The sequence below is a fragment of the Strongylocentrotus purpuratus genome, unplaced genomic scaffold, assembly GCF_000002235.5.
Source record: "Strongylocentrotus purpuratus isolate Spur 01 unplaced genomic scaffold, Spur_5.0 spur5_contig_829, whole genome shotgun sequence".
In the NCBI taxonomy this organism is placed as follows: Eukaryota; Metazoa; Echinodermata; class Echinoidea; order Camarodonta; family Strongylocentrotidae; genus Strongylocentrotus; species Strongylocentrotus purpuratus.
In genome coordinates this window covers 737,124-761,110 of record NW_022145534.1, presented here as the reverse complement: position 1 = coordinate 761,110, position 23,987 = coordinate 737,124, and the positions used below count along the sequence as shown (strand labels likewise).

At 38.0% G+C, this 23,987-nt stretch overlaps 1 protein-coding gene across 1 annotated transcript in view; it reads right to left on the bottom strand.

The window, feature by feature from the left end:
* Positions 1 to 189: 189 nt before the first annotated feature.
* LOC575474 (E3 ubiquitin-protein ligase PDZRN3) overlaps positions 190 to 23,987 on the bottom strand; it is a 64,444-nt gene continuing 40,646 nt past the window's right edge. The window contains exons 7-8 of the mRNA XM_030983359.1: positions 12,544 to 12,654; positions 190 to 6,752 (exon numbers count right to left, since the gene is read on the bottom strand). Of these exons, the coding sequence (XP_030839219.1) occupies positions 5,010 to 6,752; positions 12,544 to 12,654 (1,854 nt within the window). The 3' untranslated portion in view covers positions 190 to 5,009. The remainder of the gene's footprint in view (positions 6,753 to 12,543; positions 12,655 to 23,987) is intronic.

The following is a 23,987-nucleotide window of genomic DNA, read 5'->3' as shown; positions in this document are numbered from 1 at the left end:
CCTCTCTCTTCCTCTCTCTGCATCTCTCTGTATCTCTTTCTCTCCTCTCTCTCTCTCTCTCTCTCTCTGTATCTTTTTCTCTCATCCAAATTATTTTACATTTGTCTCTTCTCATGTCACTGGACATAAAAAGCATGCTAGGATAACAAAATGATACTTTAAAAAAAGAATTAAAACAACAAACACTTATATCTTTTTGGTGAAGTATTTAATTCATCATCTTTCTCTGTACAGGTTTACAAGTTTCTTAAAGTATCCATAATTAAGTTTTACAATAAAACAACAAACATTATATAGATTAAACATTCATATCAAATGCACAATGTGAAAATGTGTTGTGCTTGACCTTGTGCAAACACATAAAAATACATATATAGAAATTCCAAAAGACTCCACTCTCTCTGTTCATTAGAGGAAGAAAGAGTACACTGAACTTAACATTATACTTGATACATCACCCCCTTCCATTCCTCTGCATCCCCCTATCACTGTCTGAATATGATCCCTATTCACAAATAATCGGCTCTATAAAAATCAATTTAACCACCATTTTGCTCAAATACGAGGCGTTTCGTCCCTCAAATTTGCTGAAGGACAACGAGGGGGGCACAAGCTTCTAATTTCTAGCTCTACTTTGGGTCGTTCTCACTGACCCGTGTCATCCTTGAACGCTTTCCCGACAGTCCAAACACGCTTGGTATTTACCTGCCATACCCGCCCGCTCTTCCTTGCGTCAATATGCAAAGGAAAAATGCAGCCACCAGCACCTGAACACTGAGAAATTCTCGCCAAATTGCAAACCCATCTCGATGGGAGGAAGGGAAAAAAAAAACCTTGGGGCGTTAACTCTGAATGCAGTTGCTGGCAAATACCTTCCAGTGAAATTGTGGGAGATGATTTTTTGGCAAACAGGAGGACCAGCCAGCACCGCCATTGGTGATACCGTCACACCTGGGTGATGAAATCAATACCAATTGAGGATGTGCGTGAGATGAAAGCAAGGAGATTCTTGTTCTTACCCCTTACGTGCTAGATTACTAACTCAGGACTAGCTAAAGGGAAGTAGAGACAGAATCTCTACTATCATATTAGTTTGAGCAGTACCTTTCTGAAACACACCTCTGACAAGTTTACGGCACATCTAAATGCAACATGATACAGGTATAAGAAGGGAAATAGATTGAAAATGCAGGAGATTTCTTGTCTGGTATCTTTCTGCAAATACACACTAGAGTTAATGGAAAATAGCATCCTGTATCAATTTGAGTGATAATCTATATTTAGCTTTTCCCCATTAGACTTACTGAATAGTCCTCTACAAATGTAACTTAATCTGCATTGACATGAAAGATAATGCAAACTACTTCAAATGATTAGAATTTAGAAGCAAATATTTACTGAAAAGAGCCTAAAGTGTAAACTGTGATATATTTTCTTTGACAGTGGTACTTAACCCCCTAAGACAATGAAACTATGAAAGACAGAAATACAATTAAATCATCAATTTTCCTTTCACATTCTCCTTTTGTCTTATTTTGACTTAATTAATACATCTTATTTTACAGGTCACCTATAATATGAAATTAGAAGAATGCGGCAAGCAACAGGATGCAACCCGAGAGGGTTTCAAAAAAACAAATGCTCTGTTTTTGAAAAAATAAATACAGTCACTTATTTAAATCTACGAGTTGGAATTTTCATGCCCACTTCTTGTCCTAAAATGAGCATTGATTCCATCATAAGAATGCCAAATCACCAAGAATTTCACAAGTTACAGAACACTCAATTATAAACACTGGATCAACCCAATGCTTCTGTCATTATCCCATACTAAATACACAGCACATTGCTGCGATGCAATCACATCCACGTTATAAAGACACATTGCGACATTCTCCATTCTTGTCACAATAATATATTGAAATACTTGTAGTAATAGATTTATTATAATTTTTGTTTTTCATTCTGTAATACACATTTTTACAAGACTGTACAAAATAGATATACATACTTTCATACTTGTCCACTATCACCCTACATTCATTCACTATAGACATCCACCTTATGTCTGTCCATGCATATTTAGATATATTTTCAAATATAAGAAAGCATACACAAAGGAATATCAAGTGTATAAAAAGATTGATAATATGCATAAGAAGACAACGAGAGGCAAATTTGAATAAATAATCATATATCTTTTTTTTGTCTACTCTAAAAACTGGACAAATAATAGCAAAATCGCATTTGGCAAAAAGAGGCATGCGGACTTGAAATGACCGCATACATTTTTTTCCTTACGAATATACATACATCATAACATGCTGATCTATTGCTACATTTGATCACACAACTAGTGCAGGAGTGTAGTCTTAAGTCTGTCACATTTGGCACAAATCAAAGAAATACTGTCACAAACAAAACAAACAATCAAAATCATGGTCGTCACTCGGGCTAGGTCTGCTCTATACAGTGTCACAACAATTGGAATTATTAAATTAATACAAATCAAATTATATAAAAAATACCTCGGTCCTGAATATTGATTGATTTATATTGTAATAAAAATGTTAACATATTACATTCCCTTTTCACCCCCTAAGAATTCAATTGTTATTTTTCAGCGATAGAAATGCACTGATTTTCCATTGCAGAGGATACTACTAAAGTTGCTAGAATCACCAGAAAACCCATAGGCTTATCTTTATCCTTCAGTCAAGATGTAGGCGCAAGAAAAGGAACATTTTAATTTGTCATGATACTACATCATGAACATTATGATCAGCACCAGCTGCCAAGTCAAATAAATAGAGGAGGCCAAGCAAATGTACGAGATACATTTCAAAATGAGTTGCTCAAATCTAAAAAAATAAGCCAAGAAATAGCATTTTGAGTCGGTACGATGTGGCCCTTTTAAATGCTGGGGGTTAACCTTCCTCGCACTCCCACATAATACAGCACCTACCCTCCCTCTACAGCACTCTCTTACTGTGTCAATTCCAGATTTCCAAATTCATTTCATTTTCTACACCTTTTATTTTGGCTGTCCTACTTATTCCCCAATCCCCACCCACTTCACCTTTCCCTTATTGTTCCTCTCTTTTGTGAAAAGCAGATTGGGGATGGAAGCAGAGAGAGAGAGAGGGGATGATTGATCTGGAGAACGTACAAAAGGCAATCCTGGTCTCCATTCCTCATGACAAGATTGAATAGTGTCACGTTTCCTCGTATCCCTTCTAGCAATCGTTTTACCATCCTCCCGGACACCTTCTTTCTACTCGCTTTTCCATCTCCTTTCCCTTTTCTTTACCCTTTAAAAAAAAAAAAAAATCATCAAGCTTTTTGACCTCACAGAAGGCAAGACATGAAACCAGAAAGACTTCTGCCCCCCCCTCTCCCCCTCTCTTTTAATTTTGTTACAAGAAAGGATGATGAAGGAAAGAATTTCTAAGAAAGTATAAATACAGCATTATTTTTTGTCAGATCAGACTGTTAATTGTTCCATGATCGAAGGGTGGAAATCACACATTATAGTGAACTAGGTTTCTATCAGACCCTCCATCAGTTGCATACTTTAGAGCTCGCTTAATGGAGGCCTAATTTGAAAATTTCTGTAAAAATGTACATGTTATTTGCAAAGGAAATGTTAACTTTTCCAAAATTGGTCCCTTTTAACAGATTTCCGTATAACACTTTAAGAGAGAGGTAAGCACACACCAGTGAGCCAGAGATGCTACACTAAAACATAAAATCATACCTTAACTCTATCAACATTTAAAAAAAATTAATCAATAGCAGAAATGCATTTATGTTTAAAACATCTTTTTAAAATGATAACTTTCCTTCTTTTAATACATATTTACATTAATCTATACACATCTATCAAATAAAATAAACAATATTTGGCATAATAGATGAATGTGAAATCATACAGGACAAATGTATTTTGACACTCTGCATTTGAACTTAGATACATAGAAACTTGATCACCTTGGCAGGGTGGATAGCGTCCGTGAGAACAAAATAGTGAGCTCATAAAATAGTGACAGTTAGTGAGACGGCCATCATTACATGGATCCATCAGTGAGTTCATAATGACTTAACATCTTACAGACATACCAAGGCAAACACATTAATTGATGTCATCCCATTACAAGAATTGTAATCCTGGCAATTGCACGGGACTGATTAGCAGCTTAAAGTGATTTGTACGGATGATTTGAATAGATAGCAAGCCCTTGCTCTGGGTCTGTCTCATCATAAACAATGGCCATGATGGACAGAAAGGAGAAGAAATGCTGGATTTAATGAGAGCTAGGAGGATGCTGGCCGGCCGGCCGAGCAGCTAGAGCAAGCCTGTCGGATGGATAAATCATCCATCAGAGACACAGATGGTCGAATGCCCAGGTTATGACAGTAGCAAATTTAAAGCATTGCCAGGATTTAATTAACTTCATTTGGCAGGGGTAATCATTTCTTGTGGTTTGCTTACATTATTTCAGACTCCCATCTTTGATTCGCAGAATGCACGAAATAGAGATAAATATAAACCGTTCAATTAAACTCCTCTCGTCATATGTTTGGCACAGAGCTGGAGCCAGTTTTCCTCATCAGAATGGTCTGGCAATTGCGAAGCTGAGTCATGCAGTCAAATGAACGCTTTAATCTACCATGATCTCTCAGGAATTAAGGAAACTAAGTAAATTGACTATTTGATGCAGCAAACCTCATAATTGGGCAATTAGACTTTCTATTATAATTTGATGCAGGGATAATTCTAAAGAACTTTGACCTATTCTAATTTATGTATGATAAGTGCTTGCACATCTTTCACATATGGCATGACTGATTCCAATACAATATTTATATTTTATAATCAAACTAGGATTTGTCACTGGCTATACCATTTAAAAAATGCATAGAAACCTTGCTGCCCATATAATATTATTTCCATGACAGAAAGAGAAGACTGAAACTAGGTAAAATAAGAGAATATAAATAGACTGCTGTCATACCATGGTAACATTAAGGAAAGGACTGAACTCTTTAGCTGAGTCTGGACTGACTTTTGACCCATGAATCAACATCTCCTGCACGGTGGTGAAGTCATCAAGCATCATTTTGCGACCTTTCCTCTTATTCAGCTTTCGATGGCTCAGCTCCACAATGTCAGGTTCCCGCTTTCCGCCGCCACTCAGTATATCCTCCTCTAGTTCTTGAAGACATTCCATGCGTGCCTGCTGCATATACTCTCGTCTCAACCGCTGATCCTTGGCACGTTCTAAATGTCGCTTACGATCCTCCTTGCTCCAGTACCTTCCAAGCTTCATCTCGCTAACTGCTTCATCATCCGTCGTCATCCCGGCACGCTCTTCTTGAATCTTGGTGGCTCGCTCCTTCAGGAGTCTATCACGACTTGAGCGCTTGGTGATGTAGCGTGTGCCATCACTCCTGATCTTAACCTTCCACTGCCCCTCTGAATTTCCTTGTGAATTGTTCTGAGATTTCATGGCATTTTCCTCATTCTGGTTGATAAGATGGAGGTAGCTACGATAGTGCTTGGCATACCCTGGCACAGACTGCAGGCTCTGGATGCTACCATACTTGTCAAAGCTCCTCTTCAGCTGTGACGCTTGCTGTTGGACCTTCCAATTGTGCTTTAATAGGTTAGTCCTTGTAGAATCATGCTGCATTAAGTATGGACTGCGTTGGCCGAACTGTGCTCTGAGATGAGGGTTTGTGGCAGGACTGCGTGGATATGCTTTTGCACCTGGTAGCTGTCCTAAATGGTCCTGTTGCTGTTGCTGTTGCTGTTGCTGCTGCTGCTGGGTTTGTTGATGTTTGTGGTTTGTTTCTCCATTGTTTGTGGATGCTCCCTTACTGGGGCTAGAATGCTTGTCCTTGCCGGAGCCCTTGGTGGACCCTGAACTGCTAGTGCTCTTTGATCTATCCCTGGAGCTCGAAGAAGATTTGCTCCTTCCTCCTGGACTACCAGGAACAGTTCTTGGAGCTCTATGAGATCTTCCTGAGCCTGAGCTAGACCTTCTGTGCTGCCTCTCATTTGATGGCAAACCGTTCTCCTTATTGGCTTCTTCTTTGGTTTCTGGCGACAGGTCCTCTTGTCGCTGGTGTGAGTTGTCTTTCTCAGGCATATCTACCTTTTGACTTGATTCAGAGCTTGGACATTGACAAGGAATAGTGTCTAATTGTTCATCCTGTGCATGATTGGACAACCACACATCATGGCCATTGATTCTCCTTTCCTTCTGAAGCTCATCCTGCTGATCACAGATCAAGCGATTGCGACAAGGCCTGTTCAGCGAATCCCCACTCTGACTGGTAGTATCCATGGAGTCTGATCCCAACCTCATCACTTTGGTCTCTTTTCCTTTCATGCTTTCATCGGTATCACTCCTTAAATGCTTATTGTCACACTTGCTCTCCAGAGCTGCTTGGAACTTCATGCATTCCTCCACTGAGATATCATGGCCCATGAAGTCATGCTCTGCCGTTGAGTTGGACGTGAAGCTGTCGTTGCTGTACCTGAGGTCACCCCCACTGCCCAAGCTAGTGGTATCCACAGGGAACTTCTGGTTGATACTTGCATCATCTACCAGGATCTCTTGCTCTGAGCTCTCGTCATGTCTTGTACTCTCGTCCGTAGCTCTTCCCACACCGCTGTCCTTCTCTAGGTGATTGGAGGTGTTAGTTGTTCCAGTGTCTGTGGTTCCATCATCATCTGGTCTGCCCTCCTGTGTCATTCAAAAAAGAGAAGAAAAAAACATTTTGTTATTTTTGTGTGATAAGTGACATTATGCTACTTTAAGAGTTTCATTTTGATAGCATGGCAATGCTACATCGACACTTTTTATAAAGGATAGAAATAACACAGAAATTACAGTAAATAAATACTGAAATTTTCTATTTGTACATAAACATGTATCATCAAAGTACAAGTCTGATGATATATTAAATTTCATTAGATCATTTCACTTTTCATTACTGACACATTAATATTTTATTACTGACTTCAAAGAAACATTAACATCTGGAAGACTACATTTCATAGGGTCCATTCATGTACCGAACCTGTCTTATCATCTTATTTGATCCAACATTCTTGTCACATTCTACCCTACCTGCGAGCGGCCCACTAAAGTGCATTCTTGTGTCATCTTTCCTATTACCTATCCCGAGCCCCACAAGAGGCCAAGTCAACACTCCGCTGGTGAAATGAAATGTGTCCACCAATCTTCTTTTTTTTAAAACCTGTTTCTAAAAGCGTCACATATCTGTCTGCCAGTCTGTCTACCTGGCCCTACATTCCTTTTCCAATCCACATTTTCCTATCAATGTATAATCGGTCAGTCGATCTTCTCTCCTTTCCTGAATATGATTTCCTATACTCTCTTTCAATCAAGAAATCTCCATTACCAACATCCCTCTCTCCTCTATCGCTTGCATGTCTAATATGTTTCTTCTCTTTCTCTCTCTCTGACTATTGATCCATGGAAGGAAGGAGTTACATTTACAATCATATACTCCATTCATGTCCCCATTTCTACAGTTTCAATCCCTCGCTCTTCCTTTATACATCTCACACATTCATTCTATCATTCTATCTTTTCATCTCTCTCCCCTTGCTGTCCTTACATCTCTCACCTAAAAGGATATCTCCCCAGGTGAAACTTTTATCAAAAGCTATTTTCAATCCCTCCTCTCATCCCTATCCCATTCTCTCTCTCTCCCCCTCCGTCTCCCTCCCACCCCATCTCGTATTGCTCCGACTAAAACGCATACCTCCCCGGGTGATGTGACGTCAAGCTGCTATTTGCTGAAGGTGTGCGGATATTGGTACATGTGCGACAAGTGTGAACGGTTAGAACGCAGGAAAAAAGAGGTGTTACAATTCTAGGGTATTTCTGAAAGAGGTTGGTTAAAAGTGTGTGATATGCGAACGCTCTTTCCGAGTCTGGCACCATCTGCCAATCAATGGCATGTTTCTTTTTGTCTGTGTGTTTGCTTCATACGAAAGAGAACTCGTTTCTAAGAGATTGTATCTTTTTGTGTAAAATGCTCACATCTCTATAATGTCCCACATTTTGTAAGCAGCAAATTTCTATTTTGCTTCAATTTGTCTTTATTTCTATCTGCAGCCTCTGACGTCAATGTGTAAATGAACAAATAAAATAAAATGTGTTTCAGACACTCAATTTCCTTCGACTTCAACTTATATACATGTAAAACACCACAAGCGATACATTTAAATCCAGTTGCAATGCAGTCACAACTTGAAGACAAATTTTCTCACAATTGAATCACTTTTCCCTGTGGACAGATTTTCACTCACTTAAAAATGTAAAAAATTAATGCTTTCAAGTATAGGGTATCCTAAAAACAAGGGTTGCATTACAATGCTAAATTAGAGCAGAATCACACTAGTCACGATACTTATATCTTCCTCAATCTCCAGGGAGCACTTAGGTTATCATGGAAGCTGATTTCTTAAGCACAAGGTCATCTCTGATGAGATACTCGCTAGACTTTGAAATAAACAAAGTATCTGACTTCCCTTCCTACACTATCATCCATCTGCAAATAAGACTTGAGAATTCAATCTGTAAAGTGACCCTAGCTGTGTGACCATAATAAATCTTAGAGAAATCTTAGAGAAAGACACAGGAGAGAAAGGATAGCTTTCACCACTGGAACTTCTCAAAGTCTGGTAGAGTAACTGATATCGGGTCAACATTTGATTTATAATGGTATCTTCCCCGGTAAAGGTCACTTACTCAAGATAAATGTGAAAACACATCAAAGGATTAGTGATTAGACAATGGCTTGATTGTCAAATGACAGAATTGAATTCACAATAGGCTATTTTTTTCTTTTTTCTATTAACTCAGTCTCGTTGGAATATTTTCTCTATTCTGTCTCATCAGAATTCTGGTGTTATGTTCAAGGTATTATATGATTGAAGCCAAAGTTGCATGGTGGTCAGAATAATAAGAACAGCTTAAATTTCTTTTTCAACAGCTTCTTTTTGCAAACCAAATCCCTCTTCTGAAAAGTCTGATTAGAGTGGTATCAGGATGAGTCACTGAAGTATTTCCCACAAAATCGAAGCAAATTGAACAAAAATGTGGCATTTTAGAGGGCAATTTACACAGTGACACCACTTTAGGGGCCCCCAACAGAACGAAAGGGTGGGGGTAAGGCGACTCCTATGTAAAACACATCTGACTTGCATGAGACCGCCAGCACGAGACTGTGGTTGATGGTCGGGTGGATGGAAACCATCCCAGGCATGATTAAATCGCCACGGCACTGCCGATATCGCACTCCCGTCTCGGCCACAAATTAATAGTCGTCGTTGGCTGTTGCAGAAAAGCGATACCGCTCATGGTTGCAGGCTATTTTGTCAGGGCAGTAATAGCAGCCATCAATTTGCACCGGGGCGAGAGAAGTTAAAAATGCAAATAAACTCTTTTTTCCCCCTAAACGAAAATGTTCCCTTACTTCTACTTAGAAGAGAGGAAACTGAACATGACAAAAGGCCCAGAGTGAATGTCCTCAGATCTATTGAAGATTCTATCTCACACATTTGGCCACATTCAATTCTGGAGTTTGGGAGTAAAACGCCTAAAGAAAGAAAGTATAAATTGTGATACATGCTGAACAGGACTGCTCTTAGATGTGGAAATTTACGATGACATCTGTGACTTGAGAGTGGGTGTAGGATTGGGGGAGGGGTGATTGTCACTGGTATATCTGTCGTGATGATGAACAGAGGTCACAAAACTTTTGAACTTGTCTGTCGCTAAGGTATTTCCAGCCATCTTCATTCCACAGGCAATAAATCTCTCTTTACATACTTCTTTGTGCAGAAATATTCACAAGAGCATTCTTGAACCCAGAATGAAAACACAATCCTCGGCCGTTTGTGATAAAACAGGGCATCAATGTAGGGATTAATTTGGCAGAGTAAAATTCTTTCTTCCATCACAACATAAACTATCATCTGATGAAAGCAAGAAAGACACCTACTCATGTATTTTCTGGCTCGAAGCAGATGCTATCTATTCATCCTTTCCCGATAGGTCCCACACATTAAAGCTTGGTTATCGTTATCATGGATGTTTCTGGTACACAGGACATATACCTTCCCTCCTGAATTGTTAACCTAACCTGTCACCATGTGATACATGCTGGCATATTTTCTTCTAATAATTGATGATCGTCATGTTGCCCCAAGACTGACTGGAATTGATGCATACATCCTCCGCATTTACATACCAGGCATTTCACCCACCATGCTGCATACCGGGAATTTGTAAGTTTATGGAATGTTAACCCAACAAAACATATCCATAACATAGCTAGACATATTCCCACGTTTCCAATCTTCGCTGCTTTTCATTAAAATTGGAGAAAAAATGAGGACGGAGGAACATCCATGGTGAGTCTTCTCAAAAATTTTCTCTATTGATAATCACCAAATGCGCTTGGAAATATTACCATCACTTTTAGAGCCCTCTTAGTGAGATGAAATCAATATGGGATATATAAGATGGGGCTGGAAAACTGTAACTGGGATAAGTGACTAAATCTAGATCAGGACCGACTGCAGTACATATCATTATTAACAATATTTGTATCTAGGCCTACACTTCATTTGTTCTGTACCTCTCACAATCCTTCTACCACCTCACTGTCTCTCTTTACCTTCCAATACGTGTTTGAGTGTGTGTCTCTGTTTCTATTTGTTGAATCTCTCTCTCTCTCTCTCTCTCTCTCTCTCTCTCTCTCTCTCTCTCTGTCTTTCTGTCTCTCTGCCTGTCTCTCTCTGTCTCTATCTCTCTCTCAAAGGGACAACAAAACTCACCCTCCTATATCTCTCACCATGTTTCTCCTTGCTATGGCCAATTACCATAATCTCTTCTCTTCCCCTCTCCCCCCCCCTCTCTCTCTCTCTCTCCTCTCTCTCTCTCCTCTCTCTCTCTTTCTATCTCTCTCTCTCTCTCTCTCTCTCTCTCTCTCTTTCCCACTCTCTAAAGGGACAACAAACCTCACCCTCCTATATCTCTTCACCCACAGGGAAACCTCTCCGTGCAACTCGTCCTTGTTTCTCCTTGCTATGGCCAATTACCATGGTGATCTAGCATGCTATCATATCACAATCATACCTCATCCTCTAAATCACGCACAGAGTAACAATACCCTATCAAATATCCATACAATACTCCTGGCTATGCATGCTCTCCTAAAATACAGTCTTCATACCAGACCATTCAAATTTTCATTCTCACCTTCGCATCTTCAGTCAACATCTTAAATTGTTAAAAGATATACATATGTCAATTTATCAATATTTCAGACTATTAATTTGATTTGGATCTTCAATTGTAAAAGTGATTTATCATGAAAACTGTTAATGTTTCAACTACTAATTTTATTTGAAAGCTAGTACTACTCCTTGGACTTAAGTGTTAGTTTAAAATGAAAATGACTGAAATGGATGTGTAGGCTCCTCTTGATGAGAAATGTACCGTGAGTATGTTTAGCTAGGGTCTCCAATAATTTTTTTTAAAATACAAAAAGGGTTCCATATTCAAGTCCTATCTAGGGGCTACAGTATCAGTAGGACTGGGATATGACTAATATTGGTAGTCCTCATCGAGAAATACGTTTCAAGATTTTTTTTGTATTTTGGGGGTAAAATGCTTTAACGATGCTGATGTAAATTTAGGACAGAAGAGGAGGGAATGCATGCATGCAGTGCCTTGTGACTAAGGCTAATGTGAAGAAGAAAGCAGCAGATTGTGTTCATTCCACAGTGGCGCATCAAACAAAACCTGGGAGTGCTTGACGCTGACTGACTGATGGACCTACTCTATACTTTTCATCACAATTTCAGCCTTTTTAGACTTTCTGTCTTTTGAAATGGCATCTTATATTTCACTTCCATCCATCATCTCTATTATTTAGAAGTATCCATGCTTTCTCTCTCTCTCTCTCTCATGCTCCATCAGTCTGTCTGTCTGTCTGTCAGTCAGTCTGTGTGACTCCCTACTCTTGTTTATTTATCTGTCTGTCTCTACATTTCAAGCAAAGCAAGATGTGTGTATCTGCTTTTTCTCTTCTAAATGCAGCTCGGTTGTTTATTTTTTCGAAGCATTTCTGTTCTTTCCATAGCAGAAATGTTGGTTGTGATGTTCTATCCATCTTCTTCATCCATGATTATTTGAAACACATGAAATATTAGCAGAATAGATTCAGTATGTAGTACTGTACAGCCAGAAACTTTCAGATGCATGAAACGTCATGAATTTTGGGAGTGGTCCCCATTTGCTAAAGTTTCATGCCGCAAAAAAATAATGAATTAAAACAGTGCATTTTCCCCTAATTCTTACCATAAAAATGAACATCTTAAACAATTTGTGACTGTTTCATATCTGTTGTAATACCAAAGTATCTGGTTTTATAGTAAAATATTTAGTTCAAGAAGAGGGGAAGAGTTAAAATGTGATTTAGGTTTCTTACGGAGTGTAGTAGACAAGCTGTGAACTGCATGGCTTCTTGGTGTGTTTGTTCTAACATGTCCATCTGAAGATCATCCAGTAGAGCGTTTCCTTCATACAGGCAGTCTTCAAACTACAGAAAATAAAAAGAAAATAATGATACATTATTAATCAAAAGATTTTTTTCTTTAGCTTGTATGAGAGAGTAAAATTGAATATAATAAGATGTATCAAAACCCAACATATAAGAACCAGGTCATTCTATTTTTACCCTATTATGATATTTGCAAGTTGACAGGAAATATGACAAAGTCATAGACTGACTGAAGCCCAGCAACTATTACATCTGCCACTACATGCAAATGATATAAAAGAAAAATGTGATGCCTAACAACAACAAAAACAATTCATAACAGAAATGTACTTCTACATCCTCCAATTTCAACACATTCTCACGTTTTAGAAATGTCTTTGAAAAAGCTGACAGTATGTCATGTGATTTCATATCAACTTCTTCCAGCCTAGAGTGACATTTTATTATTGCCCGAACATGTATGAAATAATACAGAACACCTAATTCTCGCATCACAAACACCTGCACTAAGCTCAATTTTCACACTTAATTCAAGCACACATCCGTTTCTGATCCATGCACACTGCTACATTTCTCAAGCTAGATACTTAAGAACAGTGTAACCCTCTGAATGTAAGCATATTTGATCCTCTTTTTATGTTTGAGATACCCCCTCATAATCAGCGACGCATTAAGTATTCAATACTCCTGCCAAGAAGTGTGCATCTCTGTCCTAAATACATGTCATTTGACAACTTTTGTTGTGCTCGCCGCTACAATCAATGGAGTGTTGTCCCAAGCAAAAGATTTGCGAAAGCGGCTTTAATCCGCTCGCTCCTGAATCGGTAAAGGATACAGAATTCCCCCATGCATTATACATAGCATGACATCATATATGAATGCATTTTGTCACAATATTAGATGCAAAGTCAGATAGCCGACGGGGGAAGGGGGCTTGGACGGAAATGATATCTTGTTCCAATCTCGCATCGACAGCAAATTACCGAGTCGAATCTCTTTTGTAGGGCTGAAAGGTAATGATGGTAGGTAGCCAGCCGGCCTTCGCTTTCTCTTCTAACCGTGGCCTGAAACCTACTTTCTACGGTCTGACACCTCTCCTCTATGATAGGCATTGTAGGTAGTCTACTTCTGAGATTCTCAGAGGACTAGAATTAATAACTACAAATTGGTTCCTGCCCTAAAAATCAGTATTCAAGACAGGGTATAATGGATGTAAGGGGAGCGAGGTGATACTACGAGCTTTCTATCACGGCCAATGGATGAATCAATGACAAGGGAATGTTTGATACAGTCCCTATTCTGTGTAAACAGATACCATGAAGAAACCGTCTGAGGTGACACATTAGGATAAAAGCAGGATAAAAGCAGGTCAAAACCTAAGTAAGTCAAAATCTTTTGGAATTTTCAATTAATTAACACTTAATCCAATTTTAATAAAAAAAAAACTAAGATAACTTTGCATTATTGTGTTATTTATTTAATTCTCTTTCATTCGATAGAAAAGGCTCTAAGATTCAATAGTAAAGGCCATTACAAGGCTCAGCTGATTATTCATTAATTCATTTAATAAGCAAAAAATGTTCCTGTGACATACTATATGTTGATTTCAAAACGATACGATACATTGATATCAGCAGGATGCTTGAATTGACTTCTGTAAGATACACTTCACTTCAGGAGTTGTACACTTTTCTTTATAAAGTAGAATTATTTATTCCCTGACTGACATAACACTTTACAGTCACATGATCCACCCATTTGCAGCTTGAACATGGAGCATTATCGAGAATAAATTGGAACACAATTACCTCGCTGGAAATGACAACTATACGATCGATACCCTTTTATTTCTTCCGCCGAAAGTTATATACGACGGAGGATGTGTAATCTGTCTGCTTGTTTCTAAAGTCTGAGCAGACTCGGTCATCAAGGTATGGTTTCCTAGCCAAGACTTCTTGACCTGATTGCATCCTGTTACATACCAACACTTCTTTGATTACATCCAAGCTTCAGTCACAAAAGACACAAGAAGAAAAGCTTGTTTGTTTTTAGATGTTGATGTTTGGATGGGAAGGTTTGAGAAGGTCTGATGTAAGATGTGGGTTAAACAGGGTCAGGTTGCTAATTATTTCCAAGTCGGCCAAATAACTACCCTCGAAAGCAGAGTATCATTACCAGCCTTCCAACAACTGATACATAATGGATGGCTGATGACTGGGTGCTCTTTTGTGTGGCTATTCTAGATCAAATAAAAGAATGAATGAGACAATAGAGCATACAGCACAAAAACATTATTGAAAGTTATTTCCTTTGAATGTTGATGTCTTTTCAAAAACAGATTAAATAGCATAAATATTATATATAAAGAAGAAATCATGAATGAATAATAATCATCTCATACTTCACCAGAAATTAACCCTTAACCTTATTCAGCTGTTTTCATATCTACTGCAGAAAGCAATGACCACTTGTTAAGTTCAAAATACCTTAAAATTTCCCCTTTCAAATATTTAAATAGTGAAAAAAAAACACTAAATTTGTAAGCACTGTGTCAGTTTCCTTTTTCTCACTTAGAAATATAAGCCAGTGATAAAAAGTGAGAGGGAGGAAATTAATCAAATTCTACAACTTCTCGACCATGTCTGTCTTATTACACCAAGGTCTTCAATCCAATCTTGGCAAACATGCAAGGCTGTCTCACGCCACTACCTGCTTTAATGAGGTATGCATTTCCGTATCATATCATCAACAGATCCCAATTACCGGATAAAACTGACATCTTTGGCTCGCCTCATATCTTCTTTTAAATGCCATTTCTTGACATCCAGATTGATCAATACATCTGTCTGTTTCAGAGTTATTGAAACATCCACAAAAATCATTTTACCACACACACAAACATTTTGGTTAAGCCTTGTGTCTCTTTGAATTTCCTTAGAAATTACGAAATCCCTTGTTTTTAAATTATCTCTGATTTTTAAAGTCAGAAAGCCAAAAATATATCTTTCTTATTGCAAAATGAACAATACACATCTTGTGTTTCCTTAAAATAAATATTTCTCATTATGTCTCTATCTCACTCACTCCTAATTCAGTTGGGAGAGAGGGTGTGTCTGTCTCTCACTCTTTCACTTCCTTATCGATAATATTACTCATACCCAATCTCAGGGGTCTCACTACGAACCCTGCTAATGAAATCCCCACATGTTGCAAAAACGGTAAGAAAGTATAGAGCGCAGAGCAAGAATCACCACTCTCGGCCGACCGCTAAATGAAGTCAACGCTTTTGCGGTCATGAACGCAGTAAACCCTGTGCAAAGAGCCTAAATGGTTCATTCACTTATAATATCCCATCTTCATTCATCACGGTCAACCTAATTCATGTTACCCCCCTCTCTCCCCCTCCTCGCTCTCTGGCTGTGGGGCAGGGAGAAGGGCTTAACATCCAACACGTATCCATCACGGAATGACAGGTATATGGAAGATACCCTTCCCCTTCCTCTTATCTCAACCCCGCATCATCGGCCTATGACGTAGTCTGTGGACATCCCAAATTAACGCTACAGGGTTACTCATTAATGTATTCTGCGTCTTCAAGTATTACACCGTGTTTAAGATGTAAGTGCAGCATTGCTAGTCGGTGATTACGATGGGCTGGGTTGGAGGGTAGGATGAGGGTACTCCTCAACAAGCAAGCAATTATTGACCGCCTTGCACCAGTGCTAATGGGTCGTTAGGGAATCATGTGTTGTGTAATATGTTATCTCCCATATTCTACACAGGAGCGGGTGAGAAAGTAGAAACTAATGGGAGGATTAGATGGAGAATAGATTGAGGAGAGAGGGGGAAAGGTGAGAAATCGTTATGCATTAAGAAGTGCAGAATTGGAAAATGAGTATGATATCAAGTCCTTACATATGAATAAAGAGCATAGAATGGATTAAAGAATATTAAAAAATAAAAAGATACGCAAATGATATTGAAAAATATGAAACATATGACTGCCTCAAAATTTGACAGTGAGGGAGAGAAGGAGAGAGGAGAGAGGAGAGAGGAGAGAGGGAGAGAGGAGGAGAGAGAGAGAGATAGAGAGGGGCAGATAGAGAGGGGTAGAGAGAGATAAAGATGGATGGCAAAGAGACAGACAGAGGGACAGACAGAGAGACAGAGGAATTAACAGACAAACTGACAGACACATCAGTAGCCAGACAGGTCTTGACTGTGAACTCCTAACCCACTCATCAATCATAAGTCCCATAATACATCTAGCTGCTGACCATACAGACAACAACATCTCTTTGTACGGAACCATCAATAATAAGACAAAATCTTCAGAAAATTCAACAGTAATTTGGAGGTTCTCAGATGAGCATCATGATATGAATTTACCATACAGCTTCTTTTGGCCAATTGAAAATAAGCAAACAATTAAACTCCTACAAAACATCTGCAGCAAATGAGTTCAAAACTTTGCAAATTTGGTACCAATCTACAAAACTGACATTTAAAATAAAACGCATGGCTTTTATTCATATTTCATTATTTGATTTTAAAACACCCTAGTGTCAATTCCTATCTTGGTACACACAACATTTATTACAATGAATAATACTGGTATTTCTCAATATAGAAATCAATAGGGTTGCGGAGATAAATGTAGTTTACAGAATCATGGGCTTATGAAATATGTGACATAATGAAATGACAAAAACAACAAACAAGAGAGTGAAAAAGAAGAGAAAAGAGAGAGAGAGAGTAACTCGAATATAAAATTTTACAAAGAGAGTAAAAAAAATGTTTTTTAAAGAAAGATGGTAGGAGGGAGCAGGAAACGTGTGAACACACAAAAGCAATTTTTTTTCCAATAAGACTTCATATTTAATTCAGCATGAATACCATCTCTGCTTGAACTGAGCCATATAGACCGTACAGAGAAGGTATTAATAATTCCCCATGTCTGTAACTCAAAACTGTCAGCCATCGAGCTGTAGCTAGATTGCCAGCCTGATCAGGCATACAAAAAACATAAAGCCCTTCACTAAACGCTGAATTGGGTAGCTAAACACGCGCCCACAAATCAATAAGTAACACCCAGCGAAGCAGAAAAACTGAGTTTGTGAAAGCCGGATCCATTACAAGCATACTATCGTACGTGTTGGTGCTAAATGGACAGAGTTACGCAATATTGCATATTGACACCCAGTCTACCGATGAGTGGTATTGATTTATTGATATTTATGACATAAAATTTGTGTAATATTTAATCTGCACATCGGACTGGTATACACTTGATTACATAGCCAAATGAAGTTATATACGTTTTCTAAATTTCTTTAACAGAATGAATCCCAAGATATATGCAGTCACAAGTTTCCACAATAAAAAGTGATAATGCAAACAAACAGCTCCTAAAAAGCTTTGCTTTGCTCAGTTTGGGTAATTATCTACATAAAGAAAGTGTTCTCATAAGAAAACTGATTGCTACAGTTTACAATTAAATTATTTTATTATTGACATTTACAAAAAGAAACTTCTTTGGAAGCTTCTTCTGTGGCCTCAAATTGATGACTACACACGGTAACCAATCTATAATATGCAGTGATGTAAAATATGAAATACAGATTTCCATGATCTGAAAAACAGAAAATCACAGCAAATACTGCATTTCCAGGAATGCTTGACCTTTCTTTATTAATGGTGTATTATATGTGTGAGGGAAGTGAGTAAGGAACTGTTATGTGTTTTGAGAGCAACACAAGTAAGGAGTAATTTCAATTTTCCCCTCAGAGGTTGATTGGCAGCTGCTCTATTATTTAATACTTTTAGACTTGTTGATGAATATTGCATTTTATTTGGGACGATTCTTAATTGAGATGACTGGTCTTCTGTGATTAGTTCAGCATGTTCCAACTGATGTATTTGCTATTTTCTAAACTGGGCTAATTTCCCATTATTCTACAAATATTGAGGAGAGAGAAGAAACTTAATGGGGAAGATGGTATACAAAATTTGGGTTAATGAAGTATAGAGAGGCACGGAGGAAAAGCGAAAACAAGCATGTAAAAAGATCAAGGGTAGATTAAAGATAGAATTAGTGATTATTATGGAGATGGAGAGAAAAAGAGAGAAGTGGAATGAAAATCTAACAACTCCAAAGAAAGGGAAAATAAAGATGTACAACTGGAAATATCCTGAGTTCATAAATGTGACCCATTTCATGTTAGGTAAAATGCTCCATAAAATAATGAAACAGCAGATTCATGTAAATATACAGTAGCAGTTACATGATAGACGGTCTGCCTCAAGCGGCTATATACACAGGGATTACAACACAAAGATAATATTCATTTGGAAAACTAATAACGGTGAGCTCCATTTTGACAAGTCCAATAAAAACAGGAGAGCGTGGCAACTTGTAGGTCAGCTTAGCAACAAGATGAAGTCAATAGTGTCATGAAATTGACTCAATTTCTACTATTGACAAATCTGTATATACACAGGATTATGATGCCAGAAAAAACTCACTAAAACTACCAGTCATTGTGCCTTGGTTATTAAGTGGGTGTTTAAAAGTCTCTAATCTCTAATATTGCACGTTTTGGTAATATTGCTTCGTTTGGAAGAGATTATTCCGTCTCAAATGTTCAGGCAAGGTGTAGAGATGGAGATTTAACTTCTCATAAATATACATATATAGGTCATAAAGCAGTTATTACCAGGGTGTCAAAGTCCTAGACTTTAATTACATATTGCCTCATTTCATTCTATCTGTATTTGGATAACACTTTATATCCAATGCACAGGTAGATAGTGGATATGATGCAGAAATGACACTCAAATAGCTGTCACGCCATTTTATAGGTTGCTATGAATAAACGAGGGTTATTATGAGTAATACAATTTGTGACAATTACTGAGATCATTCATTAACTGCTACATTTTACAATCACGATTGTTCAGTTGCGGATTTAACAAGTTTGCCCCATCAATCAATGTTCACTACTGACAAAAACCTATTTTATTCTACAATTTAATCAGTTAATCATGTTTTTGTTGTGCAATAAAACTACAGATGTTCTTTCTTTAATGTTATTAACTAAAAGAGGGGAGACACAAAGGACTTCCCTCCCAAAGATAAAATAATCCATAATAAACTTGATATAATTTGTTTACAGTCATTTGACAACAAAACAATACACTATTTGAACATTATGAATGAACCATGTGTATTCTTAGTATCAGAGTAGCTAAGCCGCTGGAATTCAACCCAACCGAGTTTTATTTCTTGACCCATTTATCGTTACCGCCGCCACCACCACAGGCGCTTCACATTGGAAAGTATCTTAATAGATGATGGCAAGTGTTAAGGTTCATGCTCTTGCCTAACATAGCATAGCTGACACAGATTGAGGTTGATGCTTGGTCCAAACAAACACATGCTGTCAGAAGCATGGAGGAAGAGAAACAGTGACGACCATATAGGTGTGTTTCTCATCAAGGCTTGTTCTCACTGCCTTCAGAAGGACACTACCGGTACTTTATACTTTTTGACTGGAATGATGCGAAATAAGATATCCATACAATATATTTGGATGATATTGGAAGACTTTAGGCCACAAACTAAAGGGAAGGGACTCAATTTTTTTTAATTTGCATGAATACATAAATAAGAAAGAATATATACCGGTAATATGAAGGAATCGCCAACTTTTTCGTTTTTGGGTGGATAACCGTATTTCATAGCTATGGAAGTGTAAATCACATGACTCGACTAAAAGTGCAAAATACAATGTTCAGTCACATGCAGACAAGCAATATCACGCCATGGGAACAGGGGACTCTTAGAACCAGAGAATGAACCAAAATACTTCAAACAAACCTCCTGGGGACTTTGTTACCTACATAGAGGCAAATATTCACTGTGCATGTTGAGGGGAAGGGAGGGGGAGGGGACTTGGGGGAGGGGAGCAAAGACATCTCCATCTCCATTTTCCAAAAATAGATATTTCTATAGAACGAGAATGACCAAGTATGCCTTATTCCAACATGACAACCCACTGACAATTCCTAAAGATATAGAAGGAATAAAAACTAACTATCATGTCTCGTTTAAAGGTAAATAAATTCAACCTGATCCATCATGTAATGGTACATCTATGGAATGACACCGATGACATTAACGACCATAAACCTGGGGGTGGGGTAGAGTGGAATGAAGGGAACATTGCCCTCTTCTCTACCATCCATGACCTCGGGCAGCTAGCAGACTCACATTCGATGATTCCTGCTACCAATCATCCTACTTCCAAAAGGTTTCCTCGACTTTAAGAAACTCTGCCGGCCAATTACAAGCATCAATCTATCCTCCTCTACCGATCCATAAATTCTGAAACTCCACTTTTTGTTTCGGTATATTTTAAGCGATGTGATTAGTGCAATTACGACCGAATTATAGATATAAATTATGCAACGAGCTTGCAGCGTTTTTGCTTTGTCATTTGCCGACACATGAAAGTGAAACAAGGCTATCATCATTCTTATCCCTTATCATATCTCATCCTCCAGCATAAAGTTCTAATGGATGAGATGGGGGAAATTAAGATAGAATTAGATCAACTAATTCAAAAAATGTAATGAATGCATGAGATGTATTTGGGACACAAATATTGCTTCTACCGATATCAAACATCATCTACTTTAAAAAAGTGGCAGGCAAAACGGTAAATGAGCAGGAGGATACAAGAGAAAAGGGGAATTAAAAAGAAAGAGAGAGGAAGACAACAAGAGATAGGAATCATTCTAGTATGGCTAGAGGTGACCAAAATAAATTAGCTGCAGATAAACATCAGTGATACATATCTCTTCAATAATTTTCCTTGACCATTTCATAGCTTGCAGAAATATATGCTGCCATCTTGTGCCAATATTGCACAGAGAGCGAGAGAAGAGAGAGAGAGAGAGAGAGAGAGAGAGAGAGAGAGAGAATATACATAGAGAAAATAGAAGAGATTTGAAAGAAGAAAGCTCTGTAAATCTGTTAGTAAAGCCAGATGTCCGTATTGATTTACAAGTGACACACCATCAAAACACACTTCACACCTACAGGTGGATAAATCATACTTCACATAGATTTGGGACACAAGTAAACAATTTTCTGATGGGGTTACCATATTTTTCCAACAACAAAAAATGACCATGAACTCTATTTTAGGGTTCACCCATTTTCTGAAATATTTTTAGACACTTCCATCAAAAGATTTCACGTAATTTCCATCATCTGTGTAAAAAAAATGTAGAAAAAAAAATTCCCTCGCTCTAGAGTGCAGTGTCTGAAATTTCAGAGTTGAAATATCAGGACGATTGTAAGAAGAACAAACAACAAATGAACAGAAAAGAAAGAGAGAGAGAGAAAAAAAAAGCTACATCGTGTACAAGGAAAAACAAAAACAAAGTAAAACATAGGAAGACATAAAAGGAAAAAAGAGAAAAAAGTGGAGGTAAGACGAGAACTAGGAAATGGAGAAGAAAAGAAACAAGGATGGACGGAATCTATAAAGTACAATATAGCCAGCTTTTCAGCGGTTGGTTGTCTCCACCATAGACCTCAATATGGTGATATAATATTAATGTTGGCTGTCTAGCTAGGAAGTAGACTAGAGGGGCAGGGTAAGGGCACAAACAAGTGTCAGATGCACTTTAGGTACCGGACTTTAGGGATTTGCACCAGTCAAGTGTGGGGCTTTACCAGATCAGTGGTTTACCATATAGGGATCATGGTATATATAGATAGCTCCGAGGAACTACAAGAAAGAGAACTACACATTGAAAGGAATATACTTGAAATTAGAAAAGCTTCCTTGTAAGATGGAAAATAGGAGAGGAAGACTGGTGGATGAAAGATAGAAACCAATGAACTTGTTCAGACCATTGATTGATTGTCAATCAAAATCGTTCATCTCCTTCCTCTCTTTCTACTGAAAAATATGAATGAAATATTATTTTGAATAACAAGGTAAAAATTATCATCTATCCAAATCTGTCATGGAGTGACCAAGCTTTATGTTGTTTGTTTTTTTCAGGTTGTATCCTAGTCTTTAACGATGTTTTATGTTTTTGCATGCTTTCATCTTGTTTGTTTTTTAAAGGAATGAAGTGATTGATAAAAAAACTAATTTGCTAAATTTATTGGAGTTATAAAGATGTGAAACTAAGGTCTCTATAAAGATGTCAGACAAAATGGCCTTGCTCGAATGGGACATGTAGCAGCCTATCTCTACAAGCGTACCACCAAACTACTTTCAAGAAAGACAACCTACTGTGTTTCCTTGTCTTTGCAAACTCATTTCTCCCTCAACTTTTATGTTCCATCCTCTTCACATCTGTCAGGTGTATGGTGAAGTAATCAGTTTATTACAGGACAAAATGAAGGATACTACCTTCAAGATGTAACAACTATACAGCTGTACACTGGGAAGAAGAATCTACTGAAATCATATTTAGTGGAAATCCCCTTAAATGTTTTTCAAGCATCAGTCTTCTTTGAAGGCTTGTGGTAGAGAAGTATTCATCATGGCATAATAATTTTGTTAATCTTAATTTAAGAACATAATAACAAAGAGGAATTTCGTGATATTTACTAAAACATTTCCATTTATAATTATCATTATTTTGTAGGGACATGGCAGGGAGGGATAACATGAAAACAAAGTGGCTTTTATGAATGGTTACTTATGATATTTTTTACGAGGACAAAGGGTTGTTTGATGGGATGCGGTGAGTGAAGGATGAATTAAGATGATGTTTATCATCGAAACACAGGGTGAAGATCAAGAGGAACCTGGTGACATACCGACAAGGGTTATCATCGAAGGCTATCAAACTGGCTTGTGGGAAGGGAGCTGGGGAATTATGGGATATTTCAAAATACAATTGATACCTGTTAATTCAAGCATGAAAGAGGTACAGGTGGGCTAAAGAGAGCAAAGTTCTTTCACTTTTTCTTAACATACCTCAAGACTGACACAACTGTCTTCAAGTACATATAACGTCAGGGTACAGTTATGGAGTGACTTTCTGTTATGAAAAAACAGCTATACATTCCTGTCTACATTAGATGTCATAGATATTCAATAAAAGTTTCTTTTCCTCACATTATCGAAATCCACTTTGCCTACCCCCTCCTTCCTCTTACTCTCCCTTCCCCTTACTCTCAGCCTCATGTCCATTCCATCTCTTCCTGCAGCTCAGTTATTTGTTATTTGCAGTAATCTTGAGGGAGAGCGCTGCTCGTTCAACGAATCTCCATCGTCAGCCATCTCACGTTTCCCTTTTCTATTTGCGCGGCCGTGCAAACAGAGAGCCCTGGCGTAATC